At 30.0% G+C, this 27,911-nt stretch overlaps 1 protein-coding gene across 1 annotated transcript; it reads left to right on the top strand.

The window, feature by feature from the left end:
* The first annotated feature begins 1,355 nt into the window (after window positions 1-1,355).
* On the top strand, window positions 1,356-27,353 carry LOC111708474 (protein Skeletor, isoforms B/C). Its single transcript, XM_023481859.1, has 15 exons — window positions 1,356-1,454; window positions 12,246-12,325; window positions 12,830-12,895; window positions 13,718-13,805; window positions 16,032-16,114; window positions 17,396-17,473; window positions 18,985-19,035; window positions 20,234-20,342; window positions 22,029-22,134; window positions 22,691-22,751; window positions 23,478-23,544; window positions 24,851-24,896; window positions 25,871-25,958; window positions 26,634-26,675; window positions 27,247-27,353. Exons 2-15 carry the CDS (start codon window positions 12,246-12,248, stop codon window positions 27,329-27,331), a joined length of 1,050 nt encoding a protein of 349 aa, XP_023337627.1. The 5' UTR covers window positions 1,356-1,454; the 3' UTR covers window positions 27,332-27,353.
* Window positions 27,354-27,911: the final 558 nt, after the last annotated feature.

Raw genomic sequence — 27,911 nt, 5'->3', positions numbered from 1 at the left:
TTTTTCTTTCAATGGCAATTTTTTAAATAAGATGAAAGGCTTTTGATTATGCTGCCAGGCTTGTAGAAAAATAAATGTTACAGAAAATTTAAAAATTATTTTTTTAACAATGTAAGCAACAAGAGGAAAACAAATTTATAAGTTATACCAACTGAAATGCTCGGCGTTAATCGTAAAATAAAAAAAATTTTAATACAAATTAATTTGAAATGAAAATAATGAATTTTTAGCCTATAATAACCATGGGTCTCCTTAAAAAAAATTCAGCCCATTTGGTCCAGCCGTTTAGCCATCTATAGCTAACATATATACAAATGAATAGATACATATATATTAAATAGATTTATCTACTAGATTTTGGTACTAAGAATTATCAAAAATGTCAGGTCACCTAATAAAGTTACCAATTGAATACTTACAAAAATAACACCCATCATAATCTATCTATCTAAACCTTTCTCTGTATCTCATGAAACCATATATCTATCTATCTGAGTAAACCCTATATCTATCTATCAGATGAAACCATATATCTATCTATCAGAGAAACCATATATCTATCTATCTGAGGAAACCATATATCTATCTATCTGAGGAAACCATATATATCTATCTATCTGAGAAACCATATACCTATCTATCTGAGGAAACCATATATTTATCTATCTGAGGAAACCATATATCTATCTAAGGAAACTATATATCTATCTATCTGAGGAAACTATATATCTATCTATCTGAGGAAACCATATATCTATCTATCTGAGGAAACCATATATCTATCTATCTGAGGAAACCATATATCTATCTTTCTGAGGAAACCATATATCTATCTATCTGAGGAAACCATGTATCTATCTATCTGAGGAAACTATATATCTATCTATCTGAGGAAACTATATATATATCTATCTGAGGAAACCATACATCTATCTCTGAGAAAACCATATATCTATCTATCTGAGGAAACTATATATCTATCTATCTGAGGAAACCATATATCTATCTATCTGAGGAAACCATATATCTATCTATCCATATCTCTTCGTGCCTTCTGTTACCCTGTTACCCACACTCAATCTATGTATTTTTAACCATACTAGGGCCCTTCATTCAACCATACTAGGGCCCTTCATCCGACCAAAAAGAATGCAAAATAGCGTTTTTAAAATAAAAATCATGGTTATTGATAAATTAAGGTTTGTTCCAATTCTTACATAAAATATCCTACTAATGAATTGAATGTAATAATATAACAGCGCCTGTAATTGGGTACCTAGCTGCAACCAGAAGTTCGGATGAATGGCCCTGTATCGTCTAGGGAAGTGTGCGTGCACGTAAGGATATGGGGGGTTTAGTCGAACCATTTCCTTCCGTGCACAAGGATGAAAAACGCGCAGTGAAGTGCTCGAAGTGAACCTTAATAAATTACCTGAAATCTACATTATCCCACGGTAATAATCAATTCATTAATCAGATCTTATATATTTTATCCTGTTTTATGACATTCTCACTTTTTAGTTTAACAAATGGAATTTACATAATATATTTTTCATATTTTTTTTCTCCAAAATATTTCATCTGAAGGTATCAGTAGTAAGATTATATATGGGCATTTGTTTAAAACTGCGATGTCTATAATTTTAGTTATACTTCAGCGTATTACGGTGATTGTAGAATGAATTTATAGTTTTATCAAATCATTATCTCATGCAGATTTATTCAACCGATCATCTCGCAAAAAATGATTTGTTATACTCTGTATTGTGACTTGTGAGCTATGAAGCAAAATTATATGAGAGTATAATAGAGCAATAAAACCATATTATTGTTGCCTACACCCAACATTGATTTGCAATCCATCCCATCCATACACCATAGACTTTAATTCAAGGTTTGCAAGGTCGGAGGGATAGAAAATATTTAGGCATTTTTGTACAATTTATCGATACAAAAATGTGATGGTTTGCATTTATCAATTTATCAGTTTTATCGCTTAAAAAATCATGGTTTCAAAAATTTCTTCGGTCTTTTAATATCTCACTCTATGCTGTAAAATGAAAACTATTGAAGTTACAAGATCGCTAAGCGTTACGATTAAAAAGAAAGTCCTTCTTAAAATGTTTAATAAAATTAGGATACAGTGGTACCCAAAATATTATGGAATCTATTAAGACGGACACGATTTTGTTCTTAAATTTACTATTCTAAATATCTTCTGTTTTAATTGTAAATTAAGAGGATGAGCCCTTTCAATTTTTTCTGGAGATCACTGTAAGTACATAGTTAATGTCTGATTATTTTGCGTTATCACAAACTCATGTTTTTCACCGCCCCCTGAATAAGTTCTTCTAATCCAGATTGATGATTGTAATCTGATTCCACTGTACGCTCACATTTGCTAAACCAATTAAGCTGTGTTTGAGCACGACCATATTAGGCAGTAAAGATATAAAAAAGATGGTTCATAGGAAATTGGATTGAAGAGGTGGATGGGTAGGATATGCATAATGCATGAATCTAACAACTCAATTAACTACATGAAGATATATCTCAATTAATCCACATATTATATATAACGACTCAATTATCTGAAAAATCAATTAGTTAGAATGACTCAATTACCATAATATATAACTCAATTGATAAATAATAACTTAACTTATAACGTCTCAATACATGGATACCAACTCATCTGTAATAGCTCAATTAACTAAGATGACTCAATTAATTACAACAACTAAGCCAACTTTAAAGAGTCAATGAGCTCAAAGTACTCGATTAACTAAAACAACTCAATTAACTAAAACAACTCGATTAACTAAAACAACTCAATTAACTAAAACAGCTCAATTAACTAAAACAACTCAATTAACGTAAACATCTCAATTAACTAAAACAACTCAATTAACTAAAACATCTCAATTAACTAAAACAACTCGATTAACTAAAACAACTCAATTAACTTAAACAACTCAATTAACTAAAACAACTCAATTAACTAAAACAACACAATTAACTAAAACAACTCAATAAACTTAAACAAGTCAATTGACTAAATCAACTTAATTAACTAAAACAGCTCAATAAACTTAAACAACTCAATTAACTAAATCAACTCAAACAATTTAAATAACTCAATTAAATCAACTTAATTAACTAAAACAGCTCAATAAACTTAAACAACGCAATTAACTAAATCAACTCAATTAACTTAAACAACTCAATTAACTAAAACAATTCAATTAACTAAAACAACTCAATTAACTAAATCAACTCAATTAACTAAAACAACTCAAATTAACTACTACAACTCAATAAACTTGAACAACTCAATTAACTAAATCAACTCAATCAATTTAAATAACTCAAAAAACTAAAACAACTCAATTAACTAAAACAACTCAATAAACTTAAACAACTCAATTAACTAAATCAACTCAATTAACTAAAACAACTCAATTAACTAAAACAACTCAATAAACTAAAACAACTCGATAAACTTGAACAACTCAATTAACTAAAACAACTCAATTAACTTAAATAACTCGATTAACTGAAAAAACTCAATTAACTAAAACAACTGAATTAACTGAAAAAAACTCAATCAACTAACATAACTCAATTAACAAAAATGATTCATAACAATAACATTGAACAGTTTAATTGCAATTTAAAAATCAATAAATAAAAAGTGACATAATTTACGTTATTAACTTATTAAAGAAGTTCATAGCATTGAAGTGACTTTTATTGTATTCTGATTATTTTGAATAGAAATTATGGTATAAGTGATTTTTTAAAAATATTCCCCTCCCCCCCCCCCCGGTCCAACTTCTAACCCTTTCCCTAACGGATGCATTGAATTGCTAGAAATACAAAGACAATTTATCTGAATTAAATTATCCCTTGAACTGCAATTAAGGTATTAAACAATACCAACCGCAAACCATTGTCTAAATATAATTATTGAAATCTTAAATCCTCGCATCTCAACTTCTCAGGAGTCTCCGGAAATCATCCTCCAATCTCATGAATCTCCGAAAATATCTTATAAATCTCCGGAAATATCTCAAGAATCTCCAAATTTTCCCCTCAATCTCATCATTCTTTGAAAATCCGCTCCATATCCGGGAATCCTCTTCCATTTTACGGAAACCCTCCTGTTATTTAACCTCCATCTCCGGAAACCCTCCTCCTATCTCCTGAACCTCCGGAAGTCCTCCTCATTTCTCCAAAATCCCCGGTAATTTTCCACCTAACTCCTAAATCTTCGGAAATCCTAAATCCTCCTCCTATCTCCTAATCTCCGAAAATCCTTCACCTATCTCCTAAATCTCCAGAAATCCTCCTCCTATCTCTATAATCTCCGGAGATATCCACTTCCTATCTTCTAAATTTCCGGTAATCTTTCTCAAATCTCCAGAATCTTCGTAAATCCTTTACATATCTCCTGATTCTCCGGAAATCCTCCTTCTATCTCCTAAATCTCCAGAAATCCTTCTTAAATCTTCTAAATCTCCGAAATTCCTCCTCCTATCTCCTGAATCTTCGGAAGTCCTCCTCCTGTCCTCTGAATCTCCGGAAATCCTCCTCATATTTCCTAAATCTCTGGAAATTCTCCTCCTTCCTCCGAAATCTACGGATATCCTTCTCATATCTCCTAAATCTCCGGAAATTCTCCTCCTTTCTCCGAAATCTACGGATATCCATATCATGTCTCCTAAATCTCTGGAAACCCAAAATAAAACTTGTTTGCACAATTTAAAAAAATTACAAAAAAAGTAGAAAGAAATTCTTTTCTAAAGATCACTTTTTGGACTATTAATTTATATAAGATAAATCTTAAAAGATGTACATTATTCATGACTAATCATCTTTAAATAATGGCCTATAGCTTTACGTCCGCCAATATGTTATCGATATTTTTACAAAGTTTCATAACTAACAATCAAATAGTATAGTGTTGATTTGTTTTGTACGAACAAAGTAACAGCGAATCATATTCTTGACATTTATGTTAAAAGTGCTTTCAAAGCAAATGCTCATTAAAACAGAAATGATAATTGAGTTTAAATGTTCGAAATTGTGTAGCAAAATATCGTTTCAACCCTAGTAAAACCGGAAGGATGATAGTTTACCTTGAAATATTCTTGAAAGAAGAAATTACGGTATGACAAACAAAATACAACAAAGTGCAAGTGCATTATTTAACTTGAGTGTGGGTGGAACTCCTAAGCACATGATTCATGAAGAATTTAAAGTTTTTCTTTATTTTTTCTTTATTTTTTATCTAATGTTAAATGATTTTTGGTCCTATAGAAAGTCCAAATGTCTAAAAACTTACATCTACAATTTAATTTTCATGAAGGACTGACAACTTTTGAATGGGTTATAAGCAAGAATTTCAAACCAATTTCAAAGATCTTAAAGTTGTAAGATTTGGACCAAAACAGGGATCCGGTTAGCAAAAAAAGCACATCTTTTTACATCAAATTAAGTCATATCAATTTTATTCCAAAGTTTTAGATCTTTGTTCAATTCAATTTTGAAATTAATCTGTTTTTATATTTAATTAAAAAATATTTAATCTGATAAATGTAAGTGTGTCATGTGTATTTCAGTTAACTTTAAGCTAGCATTATTCTTAAAGAATGGATAATAATTGCATCTTCCTATCATGTTGTTCCAGGTTGATGCAACAAATACCAATAACAAATTATTTGATTTTCCGCTCGTTTTTAACAATGCTGCCAGTGGTAAATTGGAGATTCGTGGTTCAACCATAAAGATACTGCCCCTTCCCCCCTCCCTACACCTCACCTCCCCCTCCTTCTCCCATGGTCCACGTGAATACTCCATCTTACGTCTCCCCCCTTCTCCCTACACCTTACATCCCCCTACTTCTCCCTACACCTTACATCCCCCTCCTTCTACCTACACCTTACATCCAACTCCTTCCAACGCATTGCTATAACTAGAGTTAACATTTTTTTAAATCGGGTATGGGGTGTTTGCAAGAAAACACATAAGAAGCTAACAGGGTGAAATATATTAAAATTACATAATTTTCCTGAAAGGGACTGTACTAGCGTAATTTCAACTGACCCTCTAAGCAATGATATCAATGCCCGATGCACATTGCACAACAATACCCTTGAAACCTTCATCTGATCCCAAATGTGGAAGATACCGTCGTTTTTCACCATTGCTTCGTATAAACAAGGAATGCGCAATTTACCTCCCCAGGGAAACCGCAAATGAAAATAAACATTTTAAAGAAACAAAAACAAATTGTACAAATTGGTTTAAAAGTCGTAACTTTGCATTCCCCTTTCCATCAGGATACCCTGTACTTAGCTTTGATCAAGATATGAGGATTTAAGATCCGATATAGAAATAGGAAGCAGAAAGGAAGAATCATTGAGAATAATTCTAAAATTCTTATCACGACTTTTACAAACTTTTTTTCATGACAATACTAGTAGAGAGTTGTCGAAATAGAGACAAAGCTAGGGAAGATCACGGTACGTCAAATTAAAGTAAAGATGAGTTTTTTCATGACTATACTTGTAGAGAGAGTTGTCGAAATAGAGACTAAGCTAGGGAAGATCAAGGTACGTCAAATTAAATTAAAGGATATGAGTTTTTGCCACAAGCTCTAATTTTTTAATCCCTATACTTTGCAACTCGGTGTCGTACACTTTTTATAGTCTAACTATGATTCAGTTAGATCAATAGTCTAAATTTGAAATAGCAAAGGTTTGTACCATTTGAGTTTGTCACATGCAAAAAAATGTCTTTTCCCAAATTAAACAAACTGCAATGGAGGGGTAGGGAGGACGGGATATAAGATATTTTTAACAAAAGTTTTTTTTATGATTAAAATTGACCTAATAAAGGGGGATTTACAGGGAGGGGGAAGGTTTCAAACCACCCCCTTATATTATATTTATATAAAAAGATTACAAATGTTTGCCAAATCAACTGCGAACTGAATAAATTTACCCCGCATTTAGTTTTCGCGTTAATAATTATGCGAAGCTCTTGACTGGAAACATTCATATCTACGATTCTCCGAAAAACATGATCTAAAGCCTACAGGGTCCTCAAATGTTTTAATTTTCAATATTTTAAAAATGTTAAACATGGTGCATTAAATTGTTTTATTTCGTCAAATCAAATCTTTTTCTCAAACAATGTTAAATTAATTTTTGTTAAACACTCTGTTTCATTTGATATTAATTGTCTTTCATGTTTAATATTAATTTATTATTAAGAATAAGAATCTAATATTATGTTGTGAATTTAGTGACTTATTTACCGTATCTTGATACAAGCATTTCGCATACTCAAAAAAATAAGGTTAAAATCATGCAAAAATTCTAAATTTATGCAATGTAGAGTAAAGTTGCTGATTCATGTTTATATAGACGTCTGTCTTTGTAAATATTATATACTTGTTGGATATTATTTTATTTAATATTTTCTTTGATTATTTAATTAGATTTTGAGCAAAAATAAATGAAAGATCCACCTGGCAGAAGAAATTACAACTATATCTATTTTCGAACTATCAGAGAAATTGGTCTTTGCCGCAAACTTTGATTTTATTTCCCCATAATCTTTGCAACCAAATTTCGGAGACCTTAGATATTTCAAACTATGAATTCTATAAGTCTTCTCCCACTAGGTTGCAAAGATAAAGGGCTTAGTAAAAGTGAATTTGATGCAAAGACTTAATTCCTTTAAATAATATGTATTACCGGGAGTATGAAATGGTTGATTTTTTTCATTTGGGAGCAAATGGGTAAGTGGAATATGAAAATGATTTTTTGATTTTGGGCATTTTTTACAATTGGGGGCATTTACAATTGGGGGCATTTTTTAACATAATTTTGGGATCGAGAAAATCAGCTGTTTTGGGAATTAAATGAACCACTGTCTCTTAGGCATTCTCATTAATCCAATTTTTTTTAGCGATTTTGCTGCTAAGTCTCCGAAGAGGGAAAAGTTTACGGTTATATTTGAACAATTAAAGGTTTTGCACGATTTGCTTTTAAGACGCTTCAACCTCTTTTTCCAGGTAAAATTAACTTTTAACTGTTTTTTAATTTGCTACTTTTCATCGCTCTCCAATAAAAAAGGATTTTAGTGGAGTTGGCTGCTAAAATTATAGTTTAGTGGAGTTGGCTGCTAAAATTATATAGTGGAGTTGGCTGCTAAAATTATAATTTAGTGAAGTTGGCTGCTAAATATCTTTAAATTTTGACCTGATTTTGATCATGCAAGTTGCCACATAAAGAAATTGAGTTTTTGCCACAAACTCAAATTTTTTAACTAATATATCATTGCCTTCTGATAGTGTAAAACCTTTAATATTTCAAACTTAGATTTTTTAATCAAAACGAAAAAATAGTTTTAAAAATCTAAGGTCTACTATTTTGGGTTGAAAAAAAGTAGGGATTAGAAAATCAGAGTTTGTGTCAAAGATTCAATTCCGATCGGTTGATCCATTTTGAGGTTTATTTGACACAAACCAACAAGCAAAAAATGTACACTGCATGGGATGAAGTTGAAGAATTGTTCAGGAAATTAGAGGTTAAATCAAGATATATAGTCTTTCATTGTTTAATGCCTGAATCTAGGCATATCAGTAAATCAGGCCCTTATACTCACGTTAGGTTCAAACACTTCTCATTGTTACATCTTTTAAACATAAAAAATGTTTATTCTCTCAAAAGATTATTTGTCTCTTGTATTGAGCAAAATTTTTTTTTAACCATTAATACAAAAATCAGGAATGACGAACGACATTGTATTTTTTTAATTCAATAATCTGCATATTAAATTATCAATACAATTATTAATATGAATAGATATTATTTCACATTTTTTGTTAATAGTGAAAAATCTGACAGTAAAACATAAAATCAAGCAAAATTTTTTTACCTTTTGAGTAACACTATAATTTAGTCAAAACCAACAGTCATTTTTCATTTAAGGAAAACTTCTTTATGTTTATTAAACTCAGTAAAGACTGGGGGGTCTAAATCCAAAGAAAGGCTCCAAGCCAAGCCCCCTCCCCACAGTCCCACCCCTATAAAAGGCTTTAAAGCAAAGGTAAAGGGTTGCAATGCGTGTTCATAGTTTAATTATTTCAGGCCAGCTCGTTGAAGAAAAAATTTAGACAAAAATGCTGCGTATAACTAACGAGTTTATTTTCAATATTTCTTGTTTGTTGGTTGCCGATTATGTTTGTCAATATTTGAATGTCTATATTGGAAAAGTGGGAGAAAATCGTTTTCTGCAGAATAATGGAATATTTTCACCATCAAATGGACATAAAGGAATTGAGTCTTTGCCACAAACTCGAATTTTTAAATCCTAATTTCTTTAAAACCAAATGTCATAGACCATAGACATTTTAAATTATGAATTCTGGTGGATCAAATTATGTAAGTTTGAAATATGAAAGGTATGCATCATCTGGTTGTTGAGATTTGTGGTAAAAACTCAATTCCTTTCAGAAAAAACAAAATAAAAAATAAAATCAAATTTTAAATTCAAAAGTTATTGTGAGCTAAGTGGTTTTGGTTTCAACTTTTGATAAATTATAAATTCAATGCAACATTTTGATTGATCATTGAATAAATAATAATCATTAATCATTAAACTTTTAAATAAATTTTTTTTAAAATCCTAATATTGACATCTTATATTTTTAAAATAAGATTCTTATTTTCCCATGTTTTCCTCTTTTTTAATTTATTTAAAAATATTTTTCCTACGCACTTAAACATTAAATCAAGAACTTGAAATTAAAGATGCAACGCCATTTTGAATGCAAATATCTAAATTTCAAGGTATTTTATGTTTACATTCAACAATTAAAAATGTTGCGGACTCAGTTAAAAGATAAAGCCACGAACCACGACAGAAATGCCAGAGATATTTAACCAAATAACAATTACAGTGCTAGATAGTTTCCAAATTTTAGTTTGTAATTCTGCGTATTTATTTAAATCTAAATACCACCATTAGCACAATAAAAATAGATTCTTTCTCAGTTACATTGACATCAGCCTTAGAAGATTTTAATCCGGCCTTACAGAGATATCAGTTAGAACAGTTTGATCCTTACCAAGAAATTAATTAGTACCTCTAAATCGTTACAGAGATATTAGTTAGTACCTTTTCATCCTTACAGAGATATCAGTTAGAACCATTCGATCCTTATAGAGATATCAGTTAGTACCTATTAATCCTTACAGAGATATCAGTTAGAACCATTCAATCCTTACAGAGATATCAGTTATAAAACATTTAAACCTTAAGGAGATATCAGTTATTAAACCTTTTAATCCTTACAGATATATCAGTAAATACCTTTTAATCCTTATAGAGATATCAGTTAGAACCATTCAATCCTTATAGAGATATTAGTTATTATTATTATTAAATTCAGTGAAGTTGGGGCCGGTGCTCCTGTCCACCGAGCGTATAAATGGACATTGCCCCACATTGTCACGGAAAGAGACTTTTAATCCTTACAGAGATATCTTTTAGTAAACCTTTTAATCCTTACAGAGATATCAGTAAATACCTTATAATCCTTACAGAGATATCTGTTAGTAAACCTTTTAATCCTTACAAAGATATCAGTAAATACCTTTTAATCCTTACAGAGATATATGTTAGTACTTTTTAATCCTTACAGAGATATCTGTTAGTAAACCTTTTATCTCCTTACAGAGATATATGTTAGTAAACCTTTTAAACTTTACAGAGATATCTGTTAGTAAACCTTTTAATCCTTACAGAGATATCAGTTAGTAAACCTTTTAATCCTTACAGAGATATCTGTTAATACTTTTTAATCCTTACAGAGAATTATGTTAGTAAACCTTTTAATCCTTACAGAGATATCAGTTAGTAAACCTTTTAATCCTTACAGAGATATCAGTTAGTAAACCTTTTAATCCTTACAGAGATATCTGTTAATACCTTTTAATCCTTACAGAGATATTTGTTAATACCTTTTAATCCTTACAGAGATATCTGTTAGTAAACCTTTTAATCCTTACAGAGATGTCAGTTAGAACCATTCAATCCTTACAGAGATATCAGTAATAAAACATTTAAACCTTACAGAGATATCAGTAAATACCTTTTAATCCTTACAGAGATATCTGTTCATACCTTTTAGTCCTTACAGAGATATTTGTTAGTACCTTTTAATCATTATAGATATATCAATGTATAACAATTTAATCCTTACAGAGATTTCAGTAAATACCTTTTAATCCTTACAGAGATATCTGTTAGTAAACCTTTTAATCCTTACAGAGATATCTGTTAATACCCTTTAATCCTTACAGAGATATCTGTTAGTAAACCTTTCAATTCTTACAGAGATATCAGTAAATACCTTTTAATCCTTACAGAGATATCAGTTAGTAAACCTTTTAATCCTTACAGAGATATCAGTTAATAAACCTTTTAATCCTTACAGAGATATCTGTTAATACCTTTTAATCCTTACAGAGATATCTGTTAGTAAACCTTTTAATCCTTACAGAGATATCAGTTAGTNTTTGACAAAAATCACGAGAGATATCTGTTAGTAAACCTTTTAATCCTTACAGAGATATCAGTTAGTAAACCTTTTAATCCTTACAGAGATATCTGTTAATACTTTTTAATCCTTACAGAGATATCGGTTAGTAAACCTTTTAATCCTTACAGAGATATCTGTTAATACCTTTTAATCCTTACAAAGATATCTGTTAGTAAACCTTTCAATCCTTACAGAGATATCAGTAAATACTTTTAATCCTTACAGAGATGTCAGTTAGAACCATTTAAACCTTACAGAGATATCAGTAAATACCTTTTAATCCTTACAGAGATATTTGTTAGTACCTTTTAATCATTAAAGATATATCAATGTATAACATTTTAATCCTTACAGAGATATCAGTAAATACTGTTAGTACCTTTTAATCATCATAAATATATCAATATATAATCTTTTAATTCTTATACAAGTATCAGTAAGAGACTTTCTTAAATCCTTTATAGAGATATTATTGATTTAAGGATTACATTTTTAAAATATATATAATGTTAATACAATAAAACTATATATGTTGTATATTTACGAGTAAAAATATTATAATATATTTAATACAAACCTTTCTTTACCCAATTTCATGAAAAAGTGTTTAATCTATCTATTTCAGATGATTTTGCTGCTGTGGATGCTAGATTTGGTTTCAGCAAATGATTACTTTGGCACATATGTAGCAGACTTCCAAACAAGGTTATAGCCTTAGAAAAAATGTATAAAAAATGTTGATATTAAATAATAAAAAAATTGTACAAAAGGATATTAGCATTGTCTTAGATATTAACTAGATTTCAATAGAAAGAATGTATAAAAAGAGTTAAGTTACATAAAACAAGTATACAAACGTTTCATAAAATTACCTATAGCACTATTATTCTGGCACGACGTGCTATAAAGTTTACATACACCATCAGTAGCAATTTGAAGAGGATTATTAAATAAAATTTTCTATTCACAAGGGTACGCTTCTTAAACCTTTGTTTAATCAATGATGAATTAAATATTTTTTCTAGCTAAATGTAGACTCTTTTTTTCTTCGCCAATAAAGTCATTTGCAGATTTATGCTGGAGAGAAAATTTTAGATAAAAACGGCGATATCTTCCTTATGTATCCTTAGCTTGCGGTTGTTTATCGGATATGCCACTCAAAATGACGTCATTTGATACGTTCAACCTTTAAATAATTTTTTTTTCTAGATTTCACGGAGTGGCTGGGGAAGTGTTTGCAGTGGATTCAAGAACTATTTTTATTCGTGGATTCACGTAAGTATATTTTCTTTCATGTAAATCAAATTTAAATTTTTCTGTGTCAAGATCCAATTTTTAGTCCAATGATAGAGGGTAAAAAATGTTGAAATGAGTTAGAATTTAATTGATTTTCAAACTTCAAAGGTTAAATAAAGAATTTGTTATCCAAGAATTGCGGTTTTAAAACAGGCCGAGCACCATTTTTAAACAAATTGTCAGTGTATGAAACGAAAATTAAAAACAAGTTTATAAACACACAGCAAAAAAAAACAATTTCTTAAGGTTCTTAAACAAAATAATTCTTAATATTCAATTTAATTTTAAAAATAAATAATATTTACAGGAAACGAAAATGGCGATTTAAAATGTGGAAAAATACAAGCAAATCAGAGCGGGTATTTCTGTAAAAATGGCTTAAATGGATTTTCAACGTTTTGTTATAGTTAATACAGGAATATTAGTAAATCTTACTAACATTTAATTTGACAAAGCAGCCTGTTTGTAATGCATGAATTCTTGTAGTTCAACATTACTAATTCGAAATGTTAAATTGAGGTGTATTCATATCCTTGTATGTTAAACTAGCTTGAGAACCCAGTGTTGCCCAGGGTACTCATATTTACTCCCGCCGTTTACCCGCCGTGTGTCGTAAATTAAGATGTTTGCTATTTTTCCATATAAAAGTCAATCCACTAGTCTCAGAATCATAAAATCAAGCTAAGAAAAATCCCTGTGGTTCCCCCGAGTTCCCCCATCATTTTTTGAGGCAAATCGGCCCAGGGATTTATGAGTTATGATCGGACAAACAAAAAATAGATTACTTCTTTGTATATATAGATATGATGGTGAAGGACCAGCAGCATATTTCTACGCTGGATCTGGTGGAAGACCATCAGGGAATGGGATCCAGATTGCGAATGAAAAGGTGAGGAAACATTTACAATCAGTTAATCTATTTGAGGTCAAAACTTGCGTACTTTAAATCTGTTTATAACATGCTACAGTGATAACCAGAAAACCGTAGTATAAGAAGACGACATTAAAACAATACTGAAGTGCATTTGTGTTGTTACAAAGCAAATAGCTTTACTATTAACCTATTAGATCACTTATTAAGCGAAATGGATCTGTTTTCTGCTTTCTGGTTATCACTGTAAGTAANTTTCATTTATTTGAAATCAAACGTGTTTTGGCCTATAATTTAACAATATTAAAACTTACGGATTTGTTTATCTTTTACTTTTTCATTCAAAGTGTATATGCCGACAAAAAAGTATTTTAGAAAAAAGCCTAAAATATTATGAATAATGGTTCAAATTGTGATCGAAAGCCACAGCTTTCTGATATATTGACAGAACCATTAAATACTTGACGGTGGATTTTCAGATATCCCCGGATATAATAATTATTCATATTAATAAATATCCTTAGCAATTAAAATGTGTTGTTGTTGTTGTGGATATCTCAGTCGGTATAGTTGATGTGACAATGCACTATTCAAATCAAAGTTTTTGCCTCGTGATTGCGTGAAATATGCATGATATATCTAAGCTCACGCTAGTTTGAATGATCCAAACTACTAAAGTTGTCTATTGCATGATATATCTAAGTTCACGCTAGTTTGAATAGTCCAAACTACTAAAGATGTCTATTGATTAGGATTTATATTCCCACGCTGTTTTGTAATAAAACTGTAGGGTGTGAGTATATTAAATCATAATTAGATAACAGAACAAATCAGAAATACAGCTACCACCATGTTAAAAAATCAATCAAAAAGTTGTCTTGGTATAATTAACACTGGGACAATATGAACATTTTCTCAAAAATTACCATAACTCAGCTGAAAAATATTCATTTAAACGTAAAACAAACTTTTTTTTGATTTTTATAAATGGTTAAGCGCAATTCCATTTTAAAAGATTACAGATAACTTGATTTTTCATTTTTTATGAAACATATATCGATATGGGTATCTATATATCGATATGGGTATCTATATATCGATATGGGTATCTATATATCGATATGGGTATCTATATATCGATATGGGTATCTAAAGTTGCGCCTAGAACCAATAAATATTGCTCATTGGTTGGTTTTTGATATTTTGAAAATTGTATGATCTAGCCAAGTTTTTTGTTTCAGATGAAAAGTCCTTTTGTGCCTTTAATTGGAAAATTGTTGAATTCAGTGTTTCAAAACGAAATTTTTAATACACATTTTGACATAGTTAGAATAAATATTACTTTTTGTTGTTGAAACTTTTTAAACAAAACAGTCCCACCCTTAGATCAGAGTTTTCAAATACNCTATATTTCAGACATGGGTTGAGGCACGATACACTGTTAGCAGTCAAATTATCTTGTAATAATAATAAAACTGCCACCAAAAAAAAACATAGTAAAATGAATATTTGTCGTTACAGAGCTGGAAACTTTAGAATGGTGGATATCGAGATTAATGCTTAATCCACTCTCGATCGGGATTAAGGATATCTCATTTTAAAGTTTTCAGCTCAGTTTATTTATTTTATTATGTTCAATGAATTATTAGCTATCAAAGTCCGTGTTGTGTCTCACGAACTGTATTTGCTGAAAATACCAGATGACTTAGATTCTAATATAACTGTTTTCAAATATGTATTTTACATCAACAAAAAATAAGGAATTAGGCATTATCATTATAATTTAAAGGTTTTGAGCTACTTCTGATTATGAACCGGTAAATTTAGAGGATTTTTCTGTTTCCATTAAATAATCTATTGAAAAATTTATTGAAATTTGTCACTTCAAATTTTTAATTTTTCACCGGCTGTAAATCTTCCAGCTATGGTTATGTAATTTTCTTAAAAATGTACTATTATACTACTATTAGAATACTATACCAGAGTTCTACTAATATTATACATTGTACTAGGGTTTTACTAATATTGTACTATATTGTACTATTGTACTAGAGTTCTACACTATTGTACTATATTGTACTATTGTACTATAATCCTACTAATATTGTGCTATATTGTACTATAGTTCTACTAATATTGTACTATATTGTACTATGGTCCTACTATTATTGTACTATATTGTAATACAGTTCTACCAATATTGTATTGTACTATAGGTATACCAATATTGTACTATTGTACTAGGGTTCCATGGATAAGCTAGGAAGATATCGAGACCAAGATATTGTACTAACCCTGCCTGGAGGAGAAACTCTAGCTGATATAAGGTAAAATCAACATTTTAGGTTACATTGCAATAAGGCAAGGAAAATTAATTGCGGTCGCGTATACTCTGCGTATAACATATTAAAATCAGTTCTCTCTGGGCGGAATTTGTAAACAAGCGTTTTGACAATTCTGAAAATTCAGATAATAGTTTCCTCTGTCCAGAATATTTCATTGTTTATTTTTGAGAAATGGATTCCATGTCAGGCTGTGACATCTGTCTTGTATTTACTTTTCCGCCCAAAGACAGTACACTCAGGGGCGTAAATAATGATTCTGTAGGGGGCGGGGTAAACTTTTTGAATGTCGCGCGCATTTCCCCCCCCCCTAGAAAAATATCATGATGTATATCAAATTATTGGTTTTAGTTGGGTTTGATTTGCATTTTCCACTCATTTCTGGCATTTACAAACTCCATCAAATAAAAAGGAAAAAGATGTAACTTTATAAAACCTTTAGAAAAGCTACTCTGCAAAACTTTGAAAAAATATTGTCTTTGTTTATATTCTAATTTCTAATTTCTAAAATTTTTCAGTATATTTAAAGAGAAATACCTTACTTTTTAAAACTTAAATCTTAATAATCTTGATCTTNCCCCCCCCGAAGAGCTTTTTACTTAATTTGACGTATAGTGCAAGTATACGGTACTGCATTAAAAAATTGATTTTTGGGTAAAATTTATCTATGTTATATTTTTCCAATTATGCATTTTTTCAACAAATAAGTTTTCCTCTCTTCAGAACTTTAAAATTAAGAAATCTATTTTAACGTTGATATTATCAATCTATATAATCATCAATCATTTACTTGTTGTAAAAAAATGATTATTACTTCACGCTAATCCATCAATAAATTATAGTGACAATTTGTTTTTTCCAAAATTCACACAATACCAAAAATTTTGGATTAATGATGCTAACTAAGGCAATCAAGGCTGTCATCCATTAGGGCCAAAAAAGTCGAAAGCCGAAACAAAAATTTCGTAGATTTATTAATATTATCTGAAATGGATTGAAATATTATTTAACGCTAAACTGAGTTTGACAAAAATCACGATTATTCTGGTCCTCATGGTCATCTTTGAACCTTTGTCGTGAACTTGTGTTTCTAGAAGACTGTATAATATTGAATGTGTATTTTTAAAAGATAGGTGAACACTCCCTTTACTAAATCAATTAATCACTATTTGAATATATTTAAAATGAACCGTAAATCAAGGGATTTCTGTATTCTTCAGTCAATTACACTTAATTAATCAATTATTCAATTTTATTCATATTTAGTTGGATATCTGTCTGGTGTGATGCTTTCTCAGTGAACTTTGGAGAGTTTTTTATTCCTTCCAGATTCCTATATCCCAGGAATATTCTTTAGTTTTATATTCCTTGATTCCTTTATCCCAGGAATATTCTTTAGTTTTATAATCTTTGATTCCTTTATCCCAGGAATATTCTTTAGTTTTATATTTCTTGATTCCTTTATCCCAGGAATATTCTTTAGTTTTATATTCCTTGATTCCTTTATCCCAGGAGTATTCTTTAGTTTTATATCCCAGGAATATTCTTTAGTTTTATATTCCTTGATTCCTTTATCCCAGGATTATTCTTTAGTTTTATATTCCTAGATTCCTTTATCCCAGGAATATTCTTTAGTTTTATATTACTTGATTCCTTTATCACAGGAATATTCTTTAGTTTTATATTCCTTGATTCCTTTATCCCAGTAATATTCTTTAGTTTCATATTCCTTGATTCCTTTATCCCAGGAATATTCTTTAGTTTTATATTCCCTGATTCCTTTATCCCAGGAATATTCTTTAGTTTTATATTCCATGATTCCATTATCACAGGAATATTCTTTAGTTTTATATTCCATGATTCCTTTATCCCAGGAATATTATTTAGTTTTATATTCCCTGATTCCTTTATTCCAGGAATATTCTTTAGTTTTATATTCCTTGATTCCTTTATCACAGGAATATTCTTTAGTTTTATATTCCTTAATTCCTTTATCCCAGGAATATTCTTTAGTTTTATATTCCTTGATTACTTTATCCCAGGATTATGCTTTAGTTTTATATTCCTTGATTTCTTTATCCCAGGAATATTCTTTATTTTTATATTCCCTGATTTTAATTATTTTATATTCCTTAATTCCAGAAATAAGATGCTATTTATAATGTTATGCAAAACCTTTATTATATTTTCTTTTGTTATACTTTTTTTGGGATAGAAAAAATATTTTAAAAATACGTAAAAAGCAAATTTATTTTTACTGAATTTGTGCGAATCCCTTCTGTTAACGTGTCTAATTATCAAAATTTTTTAATCAATGTTAAAATAAAGTTTTGTAAATATAATAAAATTTTATATTTTCCTGGTCATTAATTATCTAAAGCTTATGCTAATTAAAGCACTGTGCTAAATAATCCAAACTTAATCTAAGTAATAATTAAGTTAAACGAGCTGAACAGTTTTGAAGAAAAAACAAATCCTCCATATACGCTACCTTTTCTAACCTTCTGAGCATTACAAAATGTGGTCTACCATGAATATCAAAGGGGATATTTAAACCAATTTTCCTTATTTTTAAAAAGGTAAAATTCATCCGGACAAAACAATACTTTTGAAATCCGATGGTCCATTGATTATGAGTTCTATATCAGAAATTGTCAAGATTTGTTGTAAAATGGTTTTTTAATGTTTATTTAAAACTGTAGTTTTAGGATCATTGATTATTGTCTCTAGTTCAATACTATTTAACCCCCCCATCACAATAATATAATTACTGAAACATGAATACACAATACATCTTTATAGAAATATAATTAAAAGCAAAACCACAAGATCAATAATTTAAAGAATATGTTTAGACCACAGAAAATATCAAACTTTGACGGAATTCACGATGTTTCTTCTGACAAGTAAGTACCAAGTAAACAATATATACAGAGTTATTCACAAAGCATGAGACTGTAAAGACGACCTAAAGCTCTTTGAAATAGGACTATCTCAAGGTTAAATGAAGTCTTCATGTCTTGAATATAGTTTTCATTGCCTATTTATGATTGGACAAAGAAAAAACTTAATATAAGGAAACAGGCATGTGAACATTTCCTACTACAGTCGACTCTGAATTTTCATTCTTTGAGGGTATTCCTTCACTCAAAGAAATATATACATTAGAAAACACAAGTATTTACAGTTAATATGTAAACAAAATCACATATATATAAATAATATCGTGCTTTAAACACTGAATTAACTTACAACTCCATTCAGGTTTGAAAAAAATCATTTAAAAAGCAAATCTAAATATTTTTGTTGATGTACTTTATGAACTTTATTTCCTTTTCTTTCAAATAAAGAGATTTTTAATGCAAAACTCGAAATCTAATAAAGGACGAATATGTAAATATTATATTGCGTTCCCCGTTTTTTTTTAAATTAACAGATTTACAGTTAATTTAAAGCACACCGAATTTTAACTGTTGCATTGTTTTTTTTACTATGTGAACACTTTTGTACACATAATTCCAAGTCATTCTTGTCGTCATTTTTTTTAGTTATTATTGTTAAATTTTAAGATCTTTATCAGACCTTCCTAATACAAATAAATTGTCAATTTTCTTGTTGATTTTACCCTAAGCAGGCTGGGGGGGGGGGGAGTTGGCGCCCCCCCTTAGATTTTTGTCACAGCACTTTAAGGTGTTGGTTTTGTTTTTGGCTAAAAATATCGAATATTTTAGAGCTGTTGTTATTGACGCTCGGAACTGCCTGATTACAAATAAATTATAAATGTTGTTGTTGGGAGAAATCCAGAAAATAAAAATGCTATTGCTGTTGTTGATTGCTGTTAAATATCAAATATTTTAGAGCTGTTGTTATTGACGCTTGAAGTTTCCTGATTACAAATGAATACTAGATTTTGTTGTTGGGTTACATCCAAAAAGTAAGGATGCTGTTGTTGCTTCCATTACTGATAAATTATCGAACATTTCAAAACTGTTGTTATTGACGCCCGAAATTTCCTGATTACAGATTTTGTTGTTGGTTGGGTTCAACTACAAAATTAAGATGCTGTTGTTGATGTTGTTGACAAATTATCTTCAAATATTTTAGAGTTGTTGTCGTTGATGCTCAGACCTTCCTTATACCTAATTTTACCTACGATGGACAAGCTCCTGATGCACATTTCTGGGTCGGAGTTGGAAATAAACCAGGACCAACGGTAAACATTTTTATCATTCAATTATGCATATTGACAACTAACGGAGACGAAAGGAAACCCTGTTATTTTCAAGGCATTTAAAACCAAATAACCCGTTTATGATAAGACAAACTTTTTTTTACTGTATTAACAAACTGAACAAAAGTTTACATATGGCAACTTTATTAACGACTGTCTGTTAATCCGCTGATTTATCTAACCAGATTATCAGACCAGATTTTAAACAAAATTACTCAGTCTTAACACTTAATTCCGTACAGTGAGTGGTAAGAAGGATAAGTACTGTATCATAAAATAAGTAGTATAATGAATATGTACTGATAATTTTTTTTTAAATTGTAAAAGGTTCCTTCACAAAATACAGTTCTATAAAAATAAGGTTCCAAAACTATATTTTATTGCTGTTCTCAAACTATGCAAAACTTGTATCCTAAGAAAAAATATATCAAAATACAAAACAATGTTTTTGCTTAAATGTCTTACTTCAAGGGTTTAATTTGACATTTGAATTGTGTTAGGAAAGCAAATGTTTCTATTTAACGATTTTTTTAAAGCTTCTAAAATGTTTGTGAAACCTATTAAAAGCTTCTAAAATGTTTGTGAAACCTATTTAAAGCTTCTAAAATGTTTGTGAAACCTATTTAAAGCTTCTAAAATTTTTGTGAAACCTATTTAAAGCTTCTAAAATGTTTGTGAAACCTATTTAAAGCTTCTAAAATGTTTGTGAAACCTATTAAAAGTTTCTAAAATGTTTGTGAAACCTATTAAAAGCTTCTAAAATGTTTGTGAAACCTATTAAAAGCTTCTAAAATGTTTGTGAAACCTATTAAAAGCTTCTAAAATGTTTGTGAAACCTATTTAAAGCTTCTAAAATGTTTGTGAAACCTATTTAAAGCTTCTAAAATGTTTGTGAAACCTATTAAAAGCTTCTAAAATGTTTGTGAAACCTATTAAAAGCTTCTAAAATGTTTGTGAAACCTATTTAAAGCTTCTAAAATGTTTGTGAAACCTATTAAAAGCTTCTAAAATGTTTGTGAAACCTATTGAAAAGTCCAAAAACCTAAAAAATAACAAAAAAATATTGCTCATCAAGTTTACTCACAAATTTAAGAAAAACAAATTTATTCTGAGCTGAAAACTTTAGAATGGGATATCCTTAATCCCGATCTGTTAATTAATCTGGAGATTAAATTCATGGGGAGAACAAGCATTATTTAATCTTGAGATTAAGAAAAAGAGTGGATCAAGCATAAATCCCGATACCCATCATTCAAAAGTTCCCAGCTCTGGTTACACATTAGAAATTTCAAACATTTTTTCTCAATAGCTTTTCAATGAAAGGATTTGTTATGATTGAAATCAATCTTCAATCTTACGCGTATAGGAACTGGGATATACTCTGGGATTTGTTATGATTGAAATCATTCTTCAATCTTACGCGTATAGGAACTGAGTTTTTGCCACAAATTCTGAGCTTCTAATACCCATATCATTGCAACCTAATGGTATAAACCTTCAATATTTCAAACTATCATTATGTGATCTAAAAGAATTCTTTGTTTGAAATATCAAAGCTCTCCGACATTGAATTGCAGAGATATTGGGATTAGAAAATCCGATTTTGTGGCAAAAACTCAGTTCCTTTACATTAGGTAAACACAATCACTCTATTTGTTTTTACTGCAGGGTACCCAGGTATCTGATGAGAATGGTTCTATTGAACCTTTGCGAAGATATTCAGAGAAAACCCTGGTAATAGTTCTACCCGGAGATCTTACTGTCTTTGATATAGGTAAAGAAAATAACTTTTAAAACCGGGATTTAGTTTTTGATTATATAAAAAGTAAAAAGTAAAATTAAAGTAAAAAGTAAAATAAAAAGTAAAAAGTTAAATATTAAGTAAAAAGTAAAATAAAAGTAAGAAGTAAAATAAAAAGTAAGATAAAAAGTAAAAAGTTAAATATTAAGTAAAAAGTAAAATAAAAATTAAAAAATAAAATTAAAAGTAAATAGTAAACTGCAGTTTCGTTTCTTTTTTACAAAAAATAATAATCATGCTTGTCGGTCCATTTTTAAAATTATTTATAAGGGCCACAACGTTATAACTCCCCCCCCCCCTCCTAGCGAAATATGAATGAATATGAGAGGTCGCAATCTGTTTTCTAGATATAAAACCAAATTGCAGTCTGAATATATTTATATTTAAAGCTGTAATTCACTCAATTCTAATTGTGTCAATTCTATTATTTTTTCTGTTTTATTCTATAATTATATTGTATTCTATTCTATTATATTCTATTACATTGTATTCTAATGTATTATTATTTTTTCTATTTAATCTATTTTAGATTGGTTGTCTGTCTGGTGTATCTCTTTCTTTGTTGATTTTGGAAGTATAAGAATACCAAAGTAAGAGAAAGCATTGTTTTTATTTATAAAAATTCTAAACAATCACAATTTTTTTTTAACTTTGATAATTTATTTTAATTGAATTTTACAATATTTTAAAATTTCAATATGATATCAGATGGAAACATTTTGAGACTTCTATATTTCTTGTTTTTCTTTCTTCTTGTCGTCCATTACTTGTCCATCGTTCAATTATACTTTCGCTAATTTTGAAAATAAAAATAAATGAATTTTTTGGATGTTTTCTGCAGCTAACCAAATTGCAGAGGCAGAAAAAACAATCACAAATATTATTTAGAGTATTTTTATTAACTTGAAAGACAATGTCATATCTCAAAAGCATCTATTCATCAAAGCGAAAACCAGAAACATAATACTGTGGAATAAGAGAAAATGGAATCTTTGTTTTTCCTTTTTCACGGAGTTTGTGATTTGCAATTACGGCACCTGATATATCTCTAAAAAAAGTTTATTTGGAAATTACTAAATTCTAAACAACATTTCGATTCACTCTTGTATGCCGAGACCATTAGCGCCTGATCCAATCAGGGTTAAGTCATGTGTTTGTTGTCTATTCTGAACCAATAGAAATTGAATCCTTCAATCGGCGCTATCAGTAAATGGAAATATTTAATTCTACTGAAACTATCGTGGATTAAAAGAAAAAAGAAGAAAACAATACTTAGAATGTTTTTTAGTTCTCAGTGTATCTATCTATTTATCTAGGAATTTAAATGTACCTCCTTCTCTCCGAATGCTGGGAATTGAACCCCAGAGTAAACTCAATTGTGAGGTAGATATTTGCTATATATACATGGATTCAATAATCAAAGATAACACAGTTGGGATAAGAACCATAGTTGTTATTTTCTAGAATATTGGGTTGAAAATATATAAAGTTTAGAAAATTAAAGTTTGTGGCAAAGACTCAATTCCTTTTAATAAAAATGTAAAGGTCGGCCATTATGAATATATTAATCCACTTTGTCGGGTCCACCGTATTTGGTTTCAGAGGGGAGAGAATACACTGCGTAAGGACTGTAAACTGTAAACTATTGCTGCAAATAAAAAAATTCCCGATAAGTGAAAGGTTTATTTGGAACCGTTGAAAGACGTACATGACACTTTACAAAATAAAGGTTCACATAAATTATCGTATTCAGTTCATGTAAANCCCGAGCTTAATACAATCCTATTATTTGTCTAAGGGTTTTAATGTAAAAAATATTTTCGCTAAAAATAAAAATATCATCACTCTGCTCTATCCCTTTTAAACAACTCATTTAACAGTTTTTACTACAGATGTTTCAGAAATAGAAAAGTAAGTTTAATGTTTACATTGCTTCTTAAAAAAATAAAGGAAAGGAATTTTTGCTACAAAATCTGATTTTATATTTCATATATCTTTGCCACCTGATGATCTAAACCTTAGATCTTTCAAACTATGAATGATGTTAGATCAAATAATCTAAGTTTGAAATATCAGAGCTTTACACAATCATGTTGCAAAGATATAGAGACTAGAAAATCAGAGTTTGTGACGAAGCCTAAATTCCTTTAATCATTTGAATTTTTCTATATTGAAGGGGATTTGAAAAATGTTTTGTCTTTGTTTCAAAGTTCTCTAAAATTGAAATTTAAGTTTTTGATGAAATTTTTTAAACTTTTGAAATAATTCACCACTATGTAGTGAAATGTGTTTATTTCATTTTAATTCTGTATAAAAGTGCAAGATATCCCAATAAAGATGAAAATTATAGGTTTGTGTGTGATAACTCTTTTATTTGGTTAAAAATGTTGTAAAAGGAAGAATATATTGTCTCTCCAGGAAACTTGTAATCATCATATTACTCAGCACAGGCTTTTTTTTTCTTACTTTGAATTTTTACCAATTTTTCCTTTTTTTTAATCCTAACCTGATTGATTTATGGTCAATAGTCATGTCAGGTTTAAAAAAAAAATTCAATTTAACATCCATCCATCAATATTTAATCTGTGTTAATGTTTTCATGAAAATAATTCCTGGGCTTTCCTAAAATGTGTACACGTGACAAAATCACCATCTCTCCTTAATTATATAAGACTTTTTTAATTTTCAGGTTCTAGAGGAAAGTATAGGTCTGGAAGTAAGATGGGCTATCGCAGGTAGTTTGTGAATTAGATATTTTAATTAAAAATAAAATGTTCAAAAAATATGAAATCTAATAAACAAAGGAATTTTTTTGTGCTACAACATTGAAACCAAATTTCGCTAGACCTTAGAATTCTGTTGAATCAAAATATCTAAGTTTGAAATATCCAAGGTGTACATCATCAGGTTGCACATATTTAAGGATTCGAAAACTTGAGTTTGTGGCAAAAACTCGGTTCCTTTCTAGGTTTATATTTTAGTTGTTATGTAAGTTTGTATCGAGATATATGGTGACTAAGCAGTTATATGAATCAAAACTAAGATAAATTACAGTTGTATTTATGCATTAGTAACTGCATAAATCATATTACGTGCGATAAACTTCATATTTGTCATGAATTAATTTTTGTTCAATATTTATAAATATATCCGCAAACTTGACACTTTATCCGACACAGATGGATACATTTCAAATACAGAGATTTACACCATAGATGTTTATATTTACAGATTTCTCATTATATATAATAGCTGAAATGCCTGGCGTTGCCCGTGGAACAAAAATAAATCCAATAAATTTTGTTTTGTTTTTGAAGAATTAAATCGACTTTTGAAAGATTGTATTCAATGCTTCAAGATTTAAGTCGGCGCTCAATTGAAGCCGGTTTTTTTTCGGATTTGAGACTCGGCTCAAATTCAATAAATTCGGACTCGTTTAAGATTACGTTACCCTCCATTCACAGACTGGAAACTCAATTAACAACGATACCTTTAAACATACGTCTTTGTCATATATCCTAGGTTTCTTTCTAAAAATTATTTATTTCAATTTTTGCACACAACAAATATGGCTCGCGGATTTATGCTGCGCAGACTTCATAGCCAGATTTTACAATTCAACAAATTTAGAATAAAAAATGGCCTTCCTAAATGTTACTCATTTGAAATTATGTCTTTTCACAAGTCCCAAAAAGTGTTTTTTGTTGAGGTAAAAGTATTGTAACCCAGCTGGTTGCTCGCCTAAATGAAGGACAGTATATGGCATTCGGACTCTCTGGGAACCCAGATAAAACACAGTAAGTAAACAAAACATTCTAAGAACAAGTACTAGATCTAGGACACGAACAGAACTAGGACAAGAACAGAACTAGGACAAGAACAGAACTAGGACAAGAACAGAACTAGGACAAGAACAAGAACTAGGACAAGTACTAGAACTATGACAAGAACAAGAACAAGAACTAGTACCAGAACAAGAACAGGACAAGAACAAGAACTAGTACAAGAGCAAGAACTAGGACAAGACCAAGAACTCGGACCAGCACAAGGAGTAGGACAAGAAAAAGAACTATGAAAAGAATAAGAATTAGGACAAACATAAAACTAGAACCAGAACAAGAACTAGGACAAGAACAAGAACTAAAAATAGAGAAAAGAACTAAAAATAGAGAAGTAAAAAGCTGAGAGGAATAAAATAAGAAAACAAGACAAAAGCAAGAAAAGAAAAAGACAAGAACAAGACAAAAGCAAGAAAAGAAAAAGACAAGAACAAGACAAAAGCAAGAAAAGAAAAAGACAAGTACAAGAACAAGACAAGAACAAGACAAGAACAAGGCAAGAACAAGACAAGAACAAGACAAGGAATTAATAAAAAAAAGGATGAGGATAAGTCAACTAACAATAACACAGACATGATTAGTACATGATAAATACATTATAAGTACATGATAAGTAAAATTGTAATATTTTAGAATGATTGGTGGAGATGCTACTGTCACATGGATGGATCATAGGTAAGTAAATTGTACGGTGTAATCCGTAAATGGTACGGTATACACCTAAATTGTACGGTTTACACTGTAAATTGTACATTGTTAACTGTGTACACTGTACATTGTACATTATTAACTGTGTACACTGTAAATTGTAGAGTGTACACTGCACACTGTAAATTGTAGAGTGTACACTGCACACTGTAAATTTTACGGTGTACACTGTAAATTGTGCAGTGTACACTATAAATTGTACATTGTACAGTGTGAAATATACGGTTTACACTGTAAATTGTGCGATGCACACGCTAAAATGTACGATGTGCACAGTAAACTGTAAAAAAAGTGCTTTTTAAAGATTATTGTACACATTGTAAAATATTTACATTTCTGTAAATGTATTAAAAATTTGCTTGATGAACTGTAAAGGAGTGCGAAGGGATATGCTCCCAACGACTTTTATGAACTATGTACACGAAGTAAAAATGTACACATGCAATGCCCTCTGTACATGAGGAGTGGGAAAGGGTATGCTCCTAACGAATACTTTGAACTATGTACACGAAATAAGTACACGATGACCTCTGTACAGGAGTGGGAAGGGTTATGCAGACGACTACTACCTGGATGCTAAGAGTCAGTGTGCAGGAGGTCGTGGTGCATGCCCAGACAGGTAAATGCATGCTCTGACAGGTTAAGCATGCCCAGACAGGTAAATGCATGCTATGGCAGGCTAAGCATACCCAGACAGGTAAATACATGCCCAGAGAGGTAAATGCATGCCAACACTGGTAAAGATATGTTCCGGCAGGTAAATGCATGAAATGACAGGTTTATATATTGCTCTTGCCAAGACACATAAATGCATACTTAAATAGGTAAATGCATGCTTAGGCACGAATTTGCATGCCAATACTGATAAATGCATACTCAGATATTAAAAAGCATGCCTGGACAAGTAATTTAAATTCAGATTGGCTTTTTGCCTGGAATAAATATAATCCCACTGAATGATTCCAAAAAAAAATAAAGAGAAAAATTTAGGCATGCAAAGCCACTCGAATTTTAAATAAGAATCCCAAATAGATTTCACTTTTTGAGAACCCCCCCGCATAGAACAAACGACCCTGTTTTAGAGTCTGAAAACGACCCGCACGACCCCAAAAGCTTCTAAAATGTTTGTGAAACCTATTAAAAGCTTCTAAAATGTTTGTGAAACCTATTTAAAGCTTCTAAAATGTTTGTGAAACCTATTAA

Source organism: Eurytemora carolleeae, unplaced genomic scaffold, assembly GCF_000591075.1.
Source record: "Eurytemora carolleeae unplaced genomic scaffold, Eaff_2.0 scaffold873, whole genome shotgun sequence".
Lineage (NCBI taxonomy): Eukaryota > Metazoa > Arthropoda > Copepoda > Calanoida > Temoridae > Eurytemora > Eurytemora carolleeae.
The sequence above is the reverse complement of the archived record's forward strand: the minus strand, read 5'-3'. Positions and strand labels throughout refer to the sequence as shown.